This window comes from Somniosus microcephalus, chromosome 13 (genome assembly GCF_052327205.1).
Source record: "Somniosus microcephalus isolate GS21.2 chromosome 13, FLI_Smic_1.0, whole genome shotgun sequence".
NCBI lineage: Eukaryota > Metazoa > Chordata > Chondrichthyes > Squaliformes > Somniosidae > Somniosus > Somniosus microcephalus.
Window position 1 is genome coordinate 74,299,630 of NC_140999.1, and position 17,711 is coordinate 74,317,340.

Consider the following 17,711-nt stretch of genomic DNA (forward strand, 5'->3'; position numbering starts at 1 on the left):
GAACATGATTGCAGCCGCTCCGCAAGCCCTCAGCCGGTTAAGGCAACAAACACTTCAAAGATCAAACATGGACAATGTGAATAAATAAAATGCTTTATTTTACAAACTCTGGGCCCTTCCCACATGAAAACCAAAAACAGACGAAACCCCCAAAAAACACTCAAACACATTACTCGCTCCCACAACCTGGAGAGGATTAACAAAATAGGGCAACTAAAATGGCCGTCATTCTCGGCCTTCGTCAAAAACAAACATCACATCATCGGCCTTCAAAAAACAAACATCCAATTCTCGGCCTCAAGAAACAAACACAAATGGCCACACATTCGACTATTTGGCCCGCTAGGACGATGCCTTGGCCATCTTTGGGTGGCCCCTGCCCGCCCTGCTGCTCCACCTCAAAGTAAGGCCATTGGCTGCTGCAAGGCTGGGGGCAGGCTCCTGAGGGGCACATGTCGTGACGGCAAATGCCCTTGGGGGTCGGCCTAGTCGAGGTCTGGCCGTCGAGCGGGCAGCTGTTGATTGCTGCAGCTGTGGCTGGCCAGCATCAGTCGCTGCAGCAGCTCCAGGCAGCTCCACTGGGGGAGTGGCAGTGGCGGCTGGAGGAATGGCGGCAAGCTGGCGGATGGCAGGCGCTCGCTGGTCACCTGAGACACTGGCACTCGCCCGGGCCAGCGCTGCAGCATGCGCACCAATCTGCCGAGGGACAGACCGCTGTGCTGCTGCAGCGCGCCGGGTGCCCTGGCGATGCCTGGCTGACACAGCGAGTGTGGCAGCAGTGAGTGCCCGTGTTGATCTGTTCACTGACTGCAGCAGAGCAGCCAGTGACTGGACGGCTCCACTGATTACCTGGCCAGTCGCTGACAGATCTGCCCGGTATTCCGCCCGACTGGTGGCCTCTAAGGGCCCGCACTCGGCCACACTCCGAGAGAGGGAATCGATGGACTCAGGCAACCGTGCCACTGCCGCCATGAGCTCCGTGTGCCGGCGCTCCAAGTCCGCGGACAAGTCTTCGAGGCGTTCCATTTCCTCGGCGAAGAGCATCTCCTGACTGGAGGCCGGACTCTCCCTCTGGGGAGAAGGCCGCCAAGCTGGCCGACCCTTCCTGCATTGCTGGAGGCCGCTGGGCCCAGCAATTGGACTCCCCTCCGATGCATCCCCCCTCTGGGGAGAAGGCCGCCGAGCTTCCACCCCCCTCCCGCCTTTCTGCAGCATGCAGGTCCCAGGAGCTCCCCTCCCCTTCGACACTTCCGCCACGCTGCCCTCCAGGGAAGACGTGTCCCCTACAGTGGCCTGGGTGGCCGCAGCTGAGGGTTCCCCTGATGGGCCGCCTTCCTCTTGCTCCTCCTCCTGCTCCTCCTCGGAGGGTCTGTCACTGGCAAGTTGAGGGACCTCCTCTTGACCATCTGAAAGCAGGAAGGCACAAGAGTAGCTTTAGAGTGAGGAGAGGGCGTCAGTGCGGGATGCATGAGTGGTGGCATTCAGCGCATTGGTCGGACAGTGGCAAAGGATGTAGATCTGATGTGCAAGTGGGACGAGAGAGGTGCAAAAGGTGATGCCCTTACCATTGCTGCCCAGAACAGGGTCGGCATCGCCACATGCAACGGGCCCAATCACCCGGCCACCCATGAGGTGCTCCACGCGATGTTGCAGGTCGGTGAGTGGCTGGATATGGGGTCGGCCTCCCCCGGTCGCAGTCCGGCTCTTGCGATTATTCGCCAGCTTGGCCTGCAAGAGAAAGGACGGCCTCTAAGTACAGTGTGTCGCCGTGATCTTGTGTGCACTGCCTCCCATGGTGGAATAGCCTGGCCAGTGTGTCGCCATGATCTGGTGTGCAATGCCTCCCATGGTGGAATAGCTTGGCCAGTGTGTTAAGTGCAGAATGTGCAATTGATGCTCATGCCTGTCCCATAGCTGCTGGATGAAGGCTGGCCATTACAGCTTTCAGGTCCCTTTGCCCATAATGTGAGGTGCACATGCAAGGATGAGGAGGTCATTGGAAAGGGTACTCACCCTGACAATGCGTGTGAGGTCATTTAACTTTTTGCGGCATTGGGCACCGGTCCTGGGGATGTCGCTGTTGGCTGACAGCTTGCTGGCGACATGCTTCCAGGCTCTCCTGTAGACGCGGACCGTCGCCTTCTTGCCATTGTCCGGGTACAAAACATGGCGCCTCTTCTCCACAGCAGCAAGCAGCACACTCAGATCACGCTCTGAGAAGCGCTGCACACGTTCACCGGCCTTCTCCATGTCTTCAGGTGCTATTTGGGTCCAGCAGCAGTGTTCAGGCCTAGCTGGAGGGCTCCACTATCCAGGGCGTGGCAGCAGACACAGTCGACCCTTCCCCCTTAAGAGCTGGCCGGCGCCAGGGTGTCTGCTGTCAATCACGAGATGGCCGCACCTGCGCTGCGCCCGGCCTCGGTGCTATCGATCACCACCTCCGGCTTAGCGCCCAAAGAGAGGCGTCCAGCAGCAGTTTTAGCGCTCGCCCGAACTAGTAGGGCGAAGCTAATGAATATCGGAGAAGTGGCCTAGATTTGGCGGCGGCCGCAAACTTTAGCGGACGCCCCACTTTTGCGCCCCAAAAGTGGCGTCAATGAATTTCTAGGCCACAATGTCAGTTTCCACATGTACGCTGACAACACTCAGCTCTACCTCACCACCACCTCTCTCGACCCCTCCACTGCCTCTGATTTGGCACACTGCTTGTCCGACACTGGATGAGCAGAGATTTCCTCCAATTACTTATTGGGAAGACCTAAGCCATTGTTTTCGGTCCCCGCCACAAACTCCGTTCCCTGGCCATCGACGCTATCCCTCTCCCTGGCCAATGTCTCAGTTTGAACCAGACTGTTTGCAATCTCGGCGTTCTATTTAACCCTGAGCTGAGCTTCTGACCCCATATCCTCTCCATCACCAAGACTGCCTATTTCCACCTCTGTAACATCGCCTGTCTCCCCCCCTGCCTCAGCTCATTCGCTGCTGAAACCCTCCTCCATGCCTTTGTTACCTCCAGACTCGACTATTCCAACGCTCTCCTGGCTGGTCCCCCATCTTCCACCTTCCATAAACTCGAGCTCATCCAAAACTCGGCTGCTCGTATCCTAACTTGCACCAAGTCCCATTCACCCATCACCCACGTGCTCGCTGACCTACATTGGCTCCCGGTCCAGCAACTCCTCAATTTTAAAATTCTCATCCTTGTGTTCAAATCCCTCCATGGCCTTGCCCTTTCCTACCTCTGTAACCTCCTCCAGCCCTACAACCCTCCGAGATCTCTGCGCTCCTCCAATCCTGGCCTCTTGAGTATCCCCGATTTCCATCACCCCACTCTTGGTGGTCGTGCCTTTAGCTGCCTCGGCCCTAAGCTCAGGAATTCCCTCCTTAAACCTCTCCACCTTTCTTCCTTTCCTCCTTTAAGACGCTCCTTAACTCCTACCTCTGACCAAGCCTTTGGTCATCTGCCCTACTATCTCCTTAAGTGGCTCGCTGTCAAATCGTGTCTGATAATCGCTCCTGTGAAGGGCCTTGGGACGGTTTACTACATTAAAGGCGCTATAGAAATACAAGTTGTTGTTTTTCTTGTTGTATGGGTAGAAAATTCGTTAGAAGGTAGGAGACAGGATGTGACTAGTGGTGTCCCCCAGGGATCTGTACTAAGGCCTCAGCTTTTCACTATTTATAAATGACTTTGGTGAAGGAATAGAGAGTCAAAAATCCAAGTTTGCTGACGACACTAAGTTAGGTGGCACAGTAAATAGTGTAGATGGTGCAGAAAGTTGCAAAGAGACATTGGCAGATTAAGTGAGGGGACAAAACTGTGGCAGATGGAGTTCAATGTGGAAAAGTGTGAGGTCATCCTCTTTGGATCTAAGAAAGAGATCAGAGCATTTTCTAAATGGCGAGAAGCTGGGAATTGTGGAGGAGCCAAGAGATTTAGGGGTCCAAGTGCAGAAATCACTAAAAGCTAGTGGACAGGTGCAAAAAATAATGGAAGCCGAATGGAATGTTGGCCTTTATCTCAGATGGTGGGAATACAAAATTCTGTTACAGCTGTACAGCTCTCTAGTGAGACTCCATCTGGACACTGTGTACAGTCTGGGCACCAAACCTCAGCAAGGATATATTGGTCTCGGAAGGGAAGCAGCGCAGATTCAACAACAACAACTACTTACATTTATATAGCACCTTTAATGTAGTAAAATGTCCCAAGACGCTTCACAGGAGCAATTATCAAACAAAATTTTACACCGGGCCACATAAGGAGATATTAGGACAGCTTGGTCAACGAGGTAGATTTTAAGCAGCGTCTTAGAGGAGGAAAGAGAGATCGAGAGGCGGACAGGTTTAGGCAGGGAATTCCAGAGCTTAGGGCCTAGGCAGCTGAAGGCACGGCCACCAATGGTTGAGCGATGGAAATTAGGGAAACGCAAGAGGTCAGAATTAGATGAGCGCAGATATCTCGGGGGGGGGGGTTGTGGGGCTGCAGGAGATTACAGAGATTGGGAGGGACGAGGCCATGGAGGGATTTGAAAACAAGGATGAGAATTTTAAAATCGAGGCGTTGCCGGACTGGCAGCCAATGTAGGTCAGTGAGCACAGGGGTGATGGTCGAACGGGACTTGGTGCAAGTTAGGACATGGGTAGCCGAGTTTTGAATGAGCTCCAGTTTATGGAGGGTGGAAGGTGGCAGGCTATCCAATACAACTACAGTATAAAGTGCCTTAACGTAGCAAAATGTCCCAAGGCACTTCACAGAGTAATACCGGGGTTAAAAGGGTTAGATTGTGAGGACAGGTTGCACACAGGGCTTGTATTCCTTGAGTATAGAAGATTGAAGGGTGATCTAACTGAGTTGTTTCAGATGATTGAAATATTTGAGGGGGTAGATAGAGAGAAACTATTTCCTCTGTTGGGGGAGTCCAAATGAGAGCCAGGCCATTCAGGGGTGATGTCAGGGAGCACATCTTCACACAAAGGTAGTGGAAATCTGGAACTCTCTCCCCCAAAAAGCTGTTGAAAATTTCAAGACTGAGATTGATAGATTTTTGTTAGGCAAGGGTGTTAAGGGATATGAAACCAAGGTGGGTAGATGGAGTTGAGGTACAGATCAGCCATGATCTCATTGAATGGCGGAACAGGCTCCAGGGGCTGAATGGCCTCCTCCTGTTCCTGAGTTCCAATGTACATAAAGCTTCCTGGGACATCCTGAGGACGTGAAGGGTGATATATTAAATGGCAGTCTTTCTTTTTAAAATGTATTCTGCTGTACCGCAAAGCAGCAGCAGAGGGCAATGTGCACCCACTTTTACTCACAATCAGCTCCTTCTGTACAAGGTTGAAACACTGAAATTGGGCTCTCCATTGACCAACAGTAACCTTTGCCACAGGAACCCACAGCTAGCTGGAGAGCCTCAGATAAGACGTCCAGGAAGCGTAGGAGTTTAAATTTCCTTTTAGGAACCCCGAGCCACAGTGTTAACCTCTTTGTGCTAGGAAAATGGTTTAATTTGATGTTACTGACATGGGCCAAACTTTCTAATTGGTTTGAGTTATGCCCATACTGATCCACAGGAGTGAGTTGCAAGGCTTTAACCTAGTCATGGTAGTCACATTCTATATTAATCTGTGATAGTGAAGCGTGAAGAGCTAACAAATGTCAGCAGCATCTATTACACAGAATGTACAGCACAGAAACAGGCCATTCGGCCCAACCAGTCCATGCCAGTGTTTATGCTCCACTCGAGACTCCTCCCGCCCCTCTTCATCTCACCCTATCAGCACATCCTTTTATGGCTTCTCCCTCATATGTTTGTCTAGCCTCCCCTTAAATGCATCTACACTATTCGCTTCAACCACTCGCTGTGGTAGCGAGTTCCACATTCTCACCACTCTCTGGGTAAAGAAGTTTTTCCTGAATTCCCTATTGGATTTCTTGGTGAATATCTTATATTGATGGCCTCTAGTTTTGCTCTTCCCCACAAGTGGAAACATTCCCTCTGTATCCACTCTATCAAAACCTTTCATAATTTTAAAGACCTCTATTAGGTCACCCCTCAGCCTTCTTTTATCAAGAGAAAAGAGACCCAGCCTATTCATCCTTTCCTGATATGTATACCCTTGCATTTCTGGTATCATCCTTGTAAATCTTTTTTGCACCTTGTCCAGAGCCTCTATATCCTTTTTATAATATGGAGACCAGAACTGTTCACAGTACACAGTGAGTGGGTGAGAATGTGACAGATGGAATATAATGTGGATAAATGTGAACTTATCCACTTTGGTAGAAAAAACAGAGAAGGCAGAGTATTTCCTAAATGGTGAAAGGTTGGGGAATGCAGATGCTCAAAGGGACCGGGTGTTCTTGTACATGAGTTACTGAAAGTGAATGTGCAGGTGCAGCAAGCCATTAGGAAGGCAAATGGTATGCTGGCCTTCATTACAAGAGGATTTGAGCAAAGGAGTAAAGAAATCTTACTCCAATTATATAGGGCCTTGGTGAGACCACACCTGGAGTACTGTGTACAATTTTGGTCTCCTTACCTAAGGAAGGATATACTTGCCACAGAGGGAGTGCAGCGAAGGTTCACGAGACTGATTCCTGGGGTGGCGGGACTGTCGTATGAGAAGAGATTGAGTAAACTAGGCCTGTATTCTCTTCAATTCAGAAGAATGAGAGGGGATCTCATTGAAGCATACAAAATTATTACAGGGCTTGATAGGGTGGATGTTGGGAGAATGTTTCCCTTGGCTGGGGAGTCTAGAACCAGGGGCCACAGCCTCAGGATAAAGGGTAGACCATTCAGGACTGAGATGAGAAGAATTTTTCTCAGAGGGTGGTGAATCTTTGGAATTCTCTACCCCAGAGGGCTGTGGAGGCTCAGTCATTGGGTATATTCAAAACAGGAGTCAATAGATTTCTGACTAGTAAAGGCATCAAGGGATATGGTGATAGGGCCGGTGAATGGAGTTGAGGCAGATCAGCCATGATCTCATTGAATGGCGGAGCAGGCTCGAAGGGCCGAATGGCCTACTCCTGCTCCTATTTCTTATGTTCGTATGTTCTTACTCCAAGTGTGGTCTAACCAAGGTTTGATACAAGTTTAAAATAACTTCCGATGCAGTTGGAACTCGCTGGTATGATTTGCCGATCTGTAGGCCCCGATCGTCCAAGGAGATTTCCTGCCTCATGCCCAGCGAAGGTAAACTAGCCGGGCACCGGGAGGCTGCGCCCGCCTCCTTCAGGTCGTAAAATGAATTACAGTCGGTGTCACGTGGCTCCTCGCCCGTGTAAAATGGGCACGTGGAACGGAAACAGAAAGTGCCTGAAATGCCTCAGCAGCTCCGTCAGCGACTGATTAACTGCCCAGAAATTGGTCCACGCCTGACATTGGCTGCGGTCCGCAGGGGCCGGAACTGACGAGCATCATGTGGGCATGAGCAGCGGCCGGAGGTTTAATGTGGATCCAGCCGCCTTCTGGCTGCGTGTCCAGGTAAATAAGACGTTATTTTACTTCCTCTTTTGCTGGCAGCATCCAGCGGCCCCTTTAAGGCTGGCAATATTGTGGGAGGATAATTCTGCTGCAGTTTTTAGCAGCAGATTTACTATGGTGTCCTTTTAGGAACCTATTTTACTCCAATTTATGCCCCAAATCTGCTCCTAAATGGGAGGGTAATTCAAAGGAGCATTCAACCCACAGCTGCATGGGACTTTAGCCTCAGGTTCCCACTCAAACAGCTGATACTCTTGGACATCTAATGCACCAAGGAAAGGTCGGGGAGAGGAGAGCAATGACTGGAGACTCATCAGTGTGCTAGTCTCTTAGATCTCACATCTCTTACATCGTCACATAGAACAGGAGGAGGCCATTCAGCCCCTCCAGCCTATTCCACCATTCAATCAAATCATGGCTGATCTGCACCTCAGCTCCATTTATCCGCCTTTGCTCCCTAGATCAGTATGTTGAGGAACCAACTAGGGAACAGGCTATTTTAGATCTAGTATTGTGCAATGAGAAAGGGTTAATTAATAACCTTGTAGTAAAGGGGCCTTCAGGGAAGAGTGACCACAATATGATAGAATTTTATATTAAGTTTGAGAGTGATTTAGTTAAATCTGAAACTAGGGTCATAAATCTAAACAAAGTAAACTATGTAGGTATGAGGGGCGAGTTGGCTAAGATAGATTGGGAAACTACATTAAAAGGTATGATGGTAGACAAGCAATGGCTAGCATTTACAACATAAAAACCCCAAAGGAAAAGTGGTCCAACCGTGGCTAACATGAGAAGTTAAAGATAGTATTAGATCAAAGGAAGAGGATTATAACGCTGCCAAAAAGAGCAGTAAGCCTGAGGATTGGGAGAATTTTAGAATTCAGCAAAGGAGGGCCAAGAAATTGATAAAGAAAAGGAAAATAGAATATGAGAGTAAACTAGCGAGAGACATAAAAACAGACTGTAAAAGATTCCATAGGTATGTGTAGCCAAGTGGGAAAATGCAGTGAATATTTAAGTCCACTAGATGGCGCGGTTCATTTTCCCCTTTAGAATTTGAGAAAAGGGTTATGTGATGCCAAAGGAACCTCCCCTTTCTTCACAGCCTCCATTTTCTAGATCCAGCGTGGGGGGTGTGCTCAGGAGAGTTGGGGTGAATATGACTTTTTAAATGAACTTAGTCTGCGTAAAGTACAACTAAAACAGCATTTAGTGCAGCCAGACATAGTTTTAAAGTGATATTGTTTCCCAAATCACTCGATATCACGGGGATGCTTGTAGATTGTCCCACCATGTGTTGGTGTTAACCTTTGTTAAAATTGTTGTTGAGCCCTTGGGGCTACGTTTCGAACGAGTTTAATACTTTCTGTTTGCTTGTAAGAGGTGACAAGTGATAACGGGACATACGAATGTATGGTATGATATGTTTTGTTTTGTATAATGATTGTTAGTTAATTAACTGCCTTCACCTGTGGTTTGCCTCATGTTCTGTTTTGCAGCAAGCCACTGCCGTATTTTGTCGACTGTATTTTATGTATTTACAATTTCATCCTAAACCTAGACCCAAGTTATTAATACAGAATAAAAAACCCCAAAAACGAAAGTTCGTGTCCTGTGCTGCTCCATTTCGCCAGGCTACACATTTTGGTACCAGGAGTGGGGTCTGTTAGCTTGGAGTTTCTCAGGTTTGGGAAAGTTACATAAAATACGGCAGTGGGGGAAGAGCGGTGTGGTGCCAAGTGGACCTGGAGACGGACGGAGAGTGCTGCCTGGGGTTGCTAAGGAGGACCAGACCAGACAGACGGGATCCAGAGGGCGCCAGGACCAATCTGGGAGAGGACCCATCAAGGCACCGAGGAGGGACACCATTGGAGAAGAATCGTCGCAGCGGCCATCCCATTCAGTGACTGTCAGGGACTTGTGAACTGAGTCAACATGTTAGAACCTCCTGAGGAGGCGGGTGGAGCTCACAATTCGGATGGTGAGGACAATACCTCTAGTGTGGGTGAGGGCAACCAGATAGATGAACTCAAGGCACAGATTTCAGAGTTGAAAAAAAACCATGACCAAGCAATGGCAATTATTGCCACTCTAGGTAATGGGGCAACCAAGTCATATGTGTATGTACCCAGAGAGCGTCAGATCCAACCATTCAGTGGTGAGGTATCCAAAGATAGTCGTTCAGTTGATGAGTTCATTGAAGAGGTTGAAAGTGTACTACGAGCTAGAGATCAGACTCCTGCAGAGCAGGTAGATTTCATTCGATCCTTGTTGAGGGGGGCAGCCCTACAGGAAATTAGGTTACGGTTGGGTGGAGAGTCTAAGCAGCCCAGTGACCTGTTCAGTTACCTAAGGGGGGCTTTCACCGAAAAACGCAGTGAGTCCCAGCTGTTAGAAACTTTCTATGGACGCAAGCAAGAAGAGGGTGAAGATTTCCGAGAATACTCACATGCACTCTCTCAGATTATTAGAACTTTGGTAAAGCAATCACCTGATGCTGTGCCGGACACAAAACGGGTTGTCAGAAACAGATTTGTTGATGGTGTTAGAGATCCCTCACTCCGGAGAGAGTTGCGCAAGTTTGTACGAGACAACCCCCAGTCTACCCTGTTCGATGTACGTGAGGAAGCTGTCTTATGGTCCTTAGAAGACCAGCCCTGTAGCACTAAAGTTGCAAAGAGCAAGAATGTAGTGTGTGACAGTACGGGGAGGGATCTTCAGTGTTCTGCCATTGGGGTACCAGGCAGCCAGGCTGTCACTTTACAAGATGTTCTTAAAGTGGTGGCGGAACAGGGTAAAGCTATCGGGGAACTAACAGAGGCAGTACGGGGTCTTGCTCTACAGAAGGAAAACACGGGTAATGACAAGGTTGGGAAACCTAGAGCCAAGCCAAAGTTCACTGATGAAGGTCAGCCTATTTGCTTTAAGTGTAACGGGGCGGGGCACATTGCCAAACAGTGTCCTCAGAAGCACGAGGTAGCAAACACATCCACCACTGCTGGCTGGGGTGCAGGAAAACTAACTCCCTCGATTGCCATGAGCCGGGCAATGCGAGGAAAACCTGCAGGCTCTCAGAACAGTACTGGTATTCGTGACAGATTTCTTGACCGTGCAGTAGGTAAACGTCCAGTAGTAGATCTCAAGATTGGGGGGGTTACTGCTAACTGTTTACTGGATACCGGGAGCCAAGTCAGCACTATTACTGAAGTTTTTTTCAGAGAGCACTTACTTGGGAGGGATGAGGATATGCTGCCTACAACCGGGTGGCTTAAGATCACTGCCGCCAACGGGTTGGACATTCCCTACTTGGGCTACCTTGAGTTAGACGTTGAAACTATGGGCATAACCTTACCCGAATGTGGTTTCCTGGTAGTCAAAGAGCATCAGCAGTCACAGCCTGCAGCACCAGGTCTTATTGGTATGAACATCATCAGCCGATGCAGACAACTAGTTCATGCTGAGTTTGACACTACTCTAGGGGGAAAGTTGGATTCAGATTGGAGGGAAGCATTTCAGCAAGTACAACAGTGTAACATCACTCCAAAGTCATCTTCTGTCCGTGTAGCTGGTAGGGGTGCTGTACATGTGCCTGCGTCTTCCATAGCTACAGTCTATGTAAAGGGACTTAAAACTCAGTCAGGTGGCAGCACTAAAATGCTGTTGGAGCCAGGTAACACACCATTGCCAGGTGGCCTGGTAGTTGTCCCCACTCTAGTTGAATCAAAGGGACATTTATTTCCAGTGCAGGTGGTAAATTTCTCTGAGGAGGATGTGTGGTTAAGCCCCAGGACCAGGCTTGGTATTCCGACTCAGGCAGAGTGTGTAGACAAGGACTCCTGTGAGGTGCGATTTCAACGCATCTCCGCTGACACAGAGGAAGTAACTGTTGGCAGAAAAGAAGGACAGATGACAGACCAAGACATTCAGTTGCTTTTGGACAAACTACACATAGGTGGCACACAGGGCCAACAAGCAGAGTTAGGTGCACTTTTAGCCAGGTATTCGGAAGTATTTGCTTTTAAGGATGAGGACCTAGGCTACACTGATAAAGTTGAGCATGAGATTAACTTGGTAGATGACGCACCAGTTACAGAGCCATACCGTCGTATCCCACCTACACTGTACAAAGAGGTGAGGGACCACATCACTAAGCTTTTAAGAAAGCGTGTCATCCAGCAGAGCAATAGTTCATACGCTTCACCCATAGTGGTAGTTCGTAAGACTGATGGAGACATACGACTATGTGTTGACTTTAGGAAACTAAACTCAAAAACCAGACGTGACGCATTTCCTTTGCCCCGCATTGACGAGAGTTTTGATGCCCTTCATGGTGCAAAGTTCTTCTCGACCATTGATCTTGCAAGTGGGTACCACCAGGTTGCTGTCCGTGAAAGTGACAGGCCTAAGACTGCTTTTACAACTCCTTTTGGCCTTTTTGAGTACCTCAGAATGCCTTTTGGTGTCTGTAATGGACCTGCGACTTTTCAACGACTTATGCAAGCGACTATGAGCGACTTAGTGTTCCACATCCTATTAGTGTATTTAGATGACATCCTTGTGTTCTCTCAGACCTTCCCGGACCATTTAGAGAGGCTTGAGACAGCTCTAAGACGACTGAAAGAGACAGGGTTGAAAGTAAAGCTTGAAAAGTGTCACTTCCTGCAGCAGGAAGTCAGGTTCCTTGGGCATCAAATTTCAGGGGAGGGTATAGGGACAGATCCAGAGAAAATTGCCGCCGTAAAGAAGTGGCCGGTCCCCAGTACAGTCAAAGATCTGAGGTCATTTCTTGGTTTCTGTAGTTATTACAGGAGGTTCATTGAGGATTTTTCTAAACGAGCTGGCCCTCTCCATGACGTAGTCAATGCATGCCTTAGGGAAGACAGCCCAGCAAAAGCAAAACGGTTGTTTGAAGGTTCATGGACAGCTGCGTGCCAAGCTGCTTTCGAACAGCTGAAAGAAAAGCTGATCAGTGCTCCAGTGTTAGGTTACGCAGATTTCACTCAGCCTTTTATTGTAGAGACGGATGCCAGTAACCTAGGATTAGGTGCCATCCTCCACCAGCAGCAGGGAGATAGGAAGAGAGTGATAGTATATGTCAGTAGGAGGCTCCGTAATGCTGAAAGAAATGACAGAAACTACAGCAGTATGAAACTAGAGCTCCTCGCCCTCAAATGGGCTGTTTCAGAGAAATTTCGAGGTTACCTTCTAGGTTCCAAGTTCACTGTCATAACAGATAACAACCCCCTGTGTCACCTTTCTACAGCTAAGTTAGGTGCTGTTGAGCAAAGATGGGTGGCTCAGTTAGCTGTTTTTGACTTTGACGTCAAGTACCGCCCAGGCCGCTGTAATGCAGCAGCAGATGCCCTCTCTAGGCAGCCGTTAGCAGGGGAGCCCGAGTCAGACAGTGGGGATGCGGACTATGATGGTTGTGTGGCCATATGTAATGTCACTCACAAGGGAACAGCTCTAGGACCAGACTTAGGGACAGCAGGAGTCAAGTGCTGTAAAGTCAGACAGATCCGTGTTTCGGACGCAGAAGAAAGTACTGAGCGTAGTGAGTTGCAGGGTAACACACCAACACTTCCCGGTTACTCTAAAGAGGAACTACGTAAGTTTCAGGACACAGACCCCACCCTCAGCGTGTTTAGGAAGTTTTGGGGTGAGCAGCGGAGGCCAACTTACAAGGAGAGGTCGCAGTTATCCAAGCTAGTATTATCCACGTTAAAGCAGTGGCCCCGTATTTGTGAGCAAGATGGTTTGTTGTACCGTGTAATCGAGGATGTCCATGTTGGTGAGTGTCACCAGCTACTACTGCCCTCTTGTTTGAAAGAAGTCGTGCTTGAAGGTGTGCATGATCGTATGGGCCATCAGGGAATAGAGCGCACACAGAACCTTTTGAGACAGAGATGTTTTTGGGTTGGGATGTATGGGGATGTGGAACAGTGGGTCGAGAAATGCGAGAGGTGTGTTTTGACAAAAATGCCCCACCCCAAGATACATGCCCCTATGAAATCATTTCTAGCCTCCCGGCCCCTTGAAGTAGTTGCTGTAGATTTCACCATGCTGGAACCGGCCTCCGATGGTCGTGAGAATGTGTTAGTGGTGACCGATGTTTTCACTAAATTCACACAAGCCTTCCCTACTCGGGACCAAAAGGCTGATACCACGGCAAAAGTCCTTCTCAAAGAGTGGTTCATGAAGTATGGGGTCCCAGAAAGATTGCATTCAGACAGAGGTCGAAATTTTGAGAGTGAAATCATTGCCGAGCTGTGTAAGCTTTATGGTGTAAAGAAAACCCGCACTACCCCACACCACCCAGAAGGAAATGCTCAATGTGAGAGATTCAACAGATCTTTACATGATCTTTTGCGTACACTGCCTCCAGAAAAGAAGCGCCGCTGGCCTGAGCACTTATCTGAGTTGGTGTATGCCTACAATGTAACACCCCATGCTACGACTGGCTACTCACCGTACTATCTGCTTTTCGGGGTTCATCCACACCTTCCTGTAGATGCTTTATTAGGTCAGGAGCAAGTGTTAGACAAGAAACATGAGTGGTTGGTTGTCCACCAAGAGCGTTTGAAGGAGGCACATGCAAGGGCAAGAGAGTACACTGAAAAGAAATCAGCTCAAAGAATTGAACTTAACAAAGACAAAGTGTACTGTCCAACCATTGAGGTGGGTCAGTTGGTATACTTACGACACAGGCCTTTGGGTAGGAACAAAATTCAGGATGCGTGGGGTCCTACTGTGTACAGAGTGGTGGAGGTACAGGGTACTACACATGCAGTTGAGCCTGTAGAGGGCGGTCCTTTAAAAAGGGTCCATAGAGTTAATCTTAGGCCATGTGTTACCTCTGTCCCTGAGCCTAGGCGGACGAGAACCAAGTCCCCTGTCACCGTACCCCCTGTCACTCTTTTGACAGAATCGTTGCCAGAGCCCTCTGATACTGAGTTTGTTGTGGTAGAGGAAGTCACCTATCCAGAGTTAACTCAGGAGGAAAAAGTAAACAATGATCCTGTTGGTAACGCCCAAGATGTACAGGAATCAGAGGCTGTTTCTGAGCCAGAGCATTCAGACCCTTCTGAGTGTGGGACTGAGGTTGAGGTACCCATTCCGGCTCCTCGCAGAACTAAAAGAGCCAATGCTGGGGTAAACCCTAACCCATACCATTTGCCTCAGTCAGCCTGTAATGCAGTCTCACTCAGTCCTGAGGTGTTCTCTCATGTTTTATCGAGTCTGGGTACTGCATTTTTTCGAGAAGCTGTAAAAGAAGTGAAAAACGGGTGCTAAGTCACCGAGGACGTTGACTTTAAAGCAGGGGAGAATGTAGCCAAGTGGGAAAATGCAGTGAATATTTAAGTCCACTAGATGGCGCGGTTCATTTTCCCCTTTAGAATTTGAGAAAAGGGTTATGGGTAAGGCCATGTGATGCCAAAGGAACCTCCCCTTTCTTCACAGCCTCCATTTTCTAGATCCAGCGTGGGGGGTGTGCTCAGGAGAGTTGGGGTGAATATGACTTTTTAAATGAACTTAGTCTGCGTAAAGTACAACTAAAACAGCATTTAGTGCAGCCAGACATAGTTTTAAAGTGATATTGTTTCCCAAATCACTCGATATCACGGGGATGCTTGTAGATTGTCCCACCATGTGCTGGTGTTAACCTTTGTTAAAATTGTTGTTGAGCCCTTGGGGCTACGTTTCGAACGAGTTTAATACTTTCTGTTTGCTTGTAAGAGGTGACAAGTGATAACGGGACATACGAATGTATGGTATGATATGTTTTGTTTTGTATAATGATTGTTAGTTAATTAACTGCCTTCACCTGTGGTTTGCCTCATGTTCTGTTTTGCAGCAAGCCACTGCCGTATTTTGTCGACTGTGTTTTATGTATTTACAATTTCATCCTAAACCTAGACCCAAGTTATTAATACAGAATAAAAAACCCCAAAAACGAAAGTTCGTGTCCTGTGCTGCTCCATTTCGCCAGGCTACATATGTAAAAAGGAAAAGATTAGTGAAAGTAAATGTGGGCCCCTTATAGGCTGAGACAGGAGAAATTATAATGGGGAATAAGGCATTGGCAGAGAAATTAAACAAATACTTTGTGTCTGTCTTCACGGAAGAAGACGAAAAAATCTTCCTGGAAATACTGGAGAACCAAGAGAATGAGCAACTGAAAGAAATTACAGGAAACTTTCGTTTAACCGGAGGTTAAAAGTCCGGCAAGCTCTATCTACCGGCAAAATTCAGGAGCTATTTTCTATAAGTTCTTTTACTTTTCGTTGCTTTTTTTTTCCCTGTCAGGCTCTGCAAGGTCTGTAGCTAAGCAACAGCTTCAGCTAGAGACGCTTGCAGCCGACTGTTTTGAAGCTGTTGCTAAGCAACAGGGTTTGTTGATTCACATGGAGCTGAAAAGCTCTGTATGTTTCAACATTAGAGCTGGTTTATACAGTAGCTTTGATCTAACGGCAGCAGTTCGGTCCCGTCAGTGCCGGATACCAGAAAGTTTCCTGTAATATTAGTAAAAAAAATAGTACTGGAAAAATTAATGGAACTGAAAGCCGATAAATTCTCATGACCCGATGGCCTACATCCTAGGGTTTTAAAAGAGGTGGCTATAGAGATAGTGGATGCATTGGTTGTCATTTTCCAAAATTCCACAGATTCTAGAACGGTTCCTGCAGATTGGAAGGTTCCCACCGGACGGGTTCTGTTTAAATCGGGGCGCTAGTCTGTGAATAAACAGCGATTGGCCAGAACTGCTTACGGCAGTGAGGGAAACGTCGTCATCGCTATGTTTACAAACAAACTCTCCTCTCAATCCTGTTGCCTGCAGAGTTTTGAACATTGGAGAGCAGCAACGCCTAGATTAAGGCTTGGGCCCAGATTAAGGCTTGGGCCCGGATTAAGGCTTGGGCCCGGATTAAGGCTTGGGCCTGTCGAGGTACTGCCCCAGACTGACTGTTGACAAGCTGTCTGTGTGGATCGGGACTTGAACGCCACATGGGAAAGTATCTTCCAACTTTCACACAGTTCAGCGTGCATTGCGTTGAAATGCTCCGCAGATTTGGCCAGTTGCTATGGTGAAGCATCACAGTACCCGTTGCCAGGCAACTGTCAGTAATAATCAGCGGATTCTTGCAAGATTATTGTGTCTGGTCATCGTCCTTGCTCAGAAGCCAATGCTTCTTTCTTCTGCTTCTCCGTCTCTTGAGAAGCAGGAGCAACTAATAGAAAAGCATCGGCCGACAAAGGGGCACAGTCTCAGCGTTCATAGTCAAGTTAAACATCTTGTACTTCATTACTGGCAGAAACTTTATCAACCTTTATATTAGCACCTTCTGCAGTGGGATTAAAGGATATCGTGACAAGCCAACATACTCAGTTATTTCTTAAATATTTACAGTTCCAATAGCTGCTCCCACCCACCCCAGAATCAAATCTCGTTGAAATATCTTTTTAATAATTCTTCAGAGATCTACGCGGGATTCCAGGCCTGGACCCGCAATGTAGGTCCCACAGCCTGAGTCTGGAATGTCTCATTCCTGTAGGCTTCACTGGCCACTGATCCCCTACCCAACCTTTCCGATCCCGGGAGATGGGCTCACTTGATGCTGGGAGTCACTCACCACCACAATCAGCCCTTGCCCCACATCTCCAGCCCCGCTCCAGCCCCAGCATTGCCCCACCCCCAGACCTGACCCTGCCCCCAGCACAACCGCAGACCCGACCCTGCCCACACCCCACCCCCAGACCCAACCCTGCCCCTACCCGAACCCCAACCTCACCTCCACCAAGCTCCATCCCACCTTCTTTCCAGGCCCTCCCCAGACCGGCCCAAGCCCCACTACCAACCCCAGCCCTCATATCATACTGGCCCCGATCACACTCGCCCCGATCACACTCGCCCCGATCACACTCGCCCTGATCACACACGCCCCGATCACACTCCCCCGATCACACTCCTCCGATCACACTACCCCGATCACACTCGCCCTGATCACACTCGCCCCGATCACACTCCCCCGATCACACTGGCCCCGATCACACTCGCCCCGATCACACTCGCCCTGATCACACACGCCCCGATCACACTCCCCCGATCACACTCCTCCGATCACACTACCCCGATCACACTCGCCCTGATCACACTCGCCCCGATCACACACCCCCCAATCACACTCCCCCGATCACACTCGCCCCGATCACACT

The 17,711-nt window shown here is 48.8% G+C and overlaps 1 protein-coding gene across 1 annotated transcript; it reads left to right on the forward strand.

The window, feature by feature from the left end:
- The first annotated feature begins 8,538 nt into the window (after nt 1-8,538).
- LOC147108421 (uncharacterized) lies at nt 8,539-17,067 on the forward strand. The gene is made up of 3 exons (XM_086004264.1): nt 8,539-8,649; nt 8,996-10,981; nt 16,974-17,067. Exons 2-3 carry the CDS (start codon nt 9,432-9,434, stop codon nt 17,065-17,067), a joined length of 1,644 nt encoding a protein of 547 aa, XP_085860390.1. The 5' UTR covers nt 8,539-8,649; nt 8,996-9,431.
- Nucleotides 17,068-17,711: the final 644 nt, after the last annotated feature.

Coding starts and splice junctions, on each gene's coding strand:
- LOC147108421 (XM_086004264.1), top strand. CDS start 9,432: ATGTTAGAACCTCCTGAGGAGGCGGGTGGAGCTCACAATTCGGATGGT. Junction 10,982..16,973: donor GACACTACTCTAGGGGGAAA/GTTGGATTCAGA, acceptor ATAATTCTTCAG/AGATCTACGCGGGATTCCAG.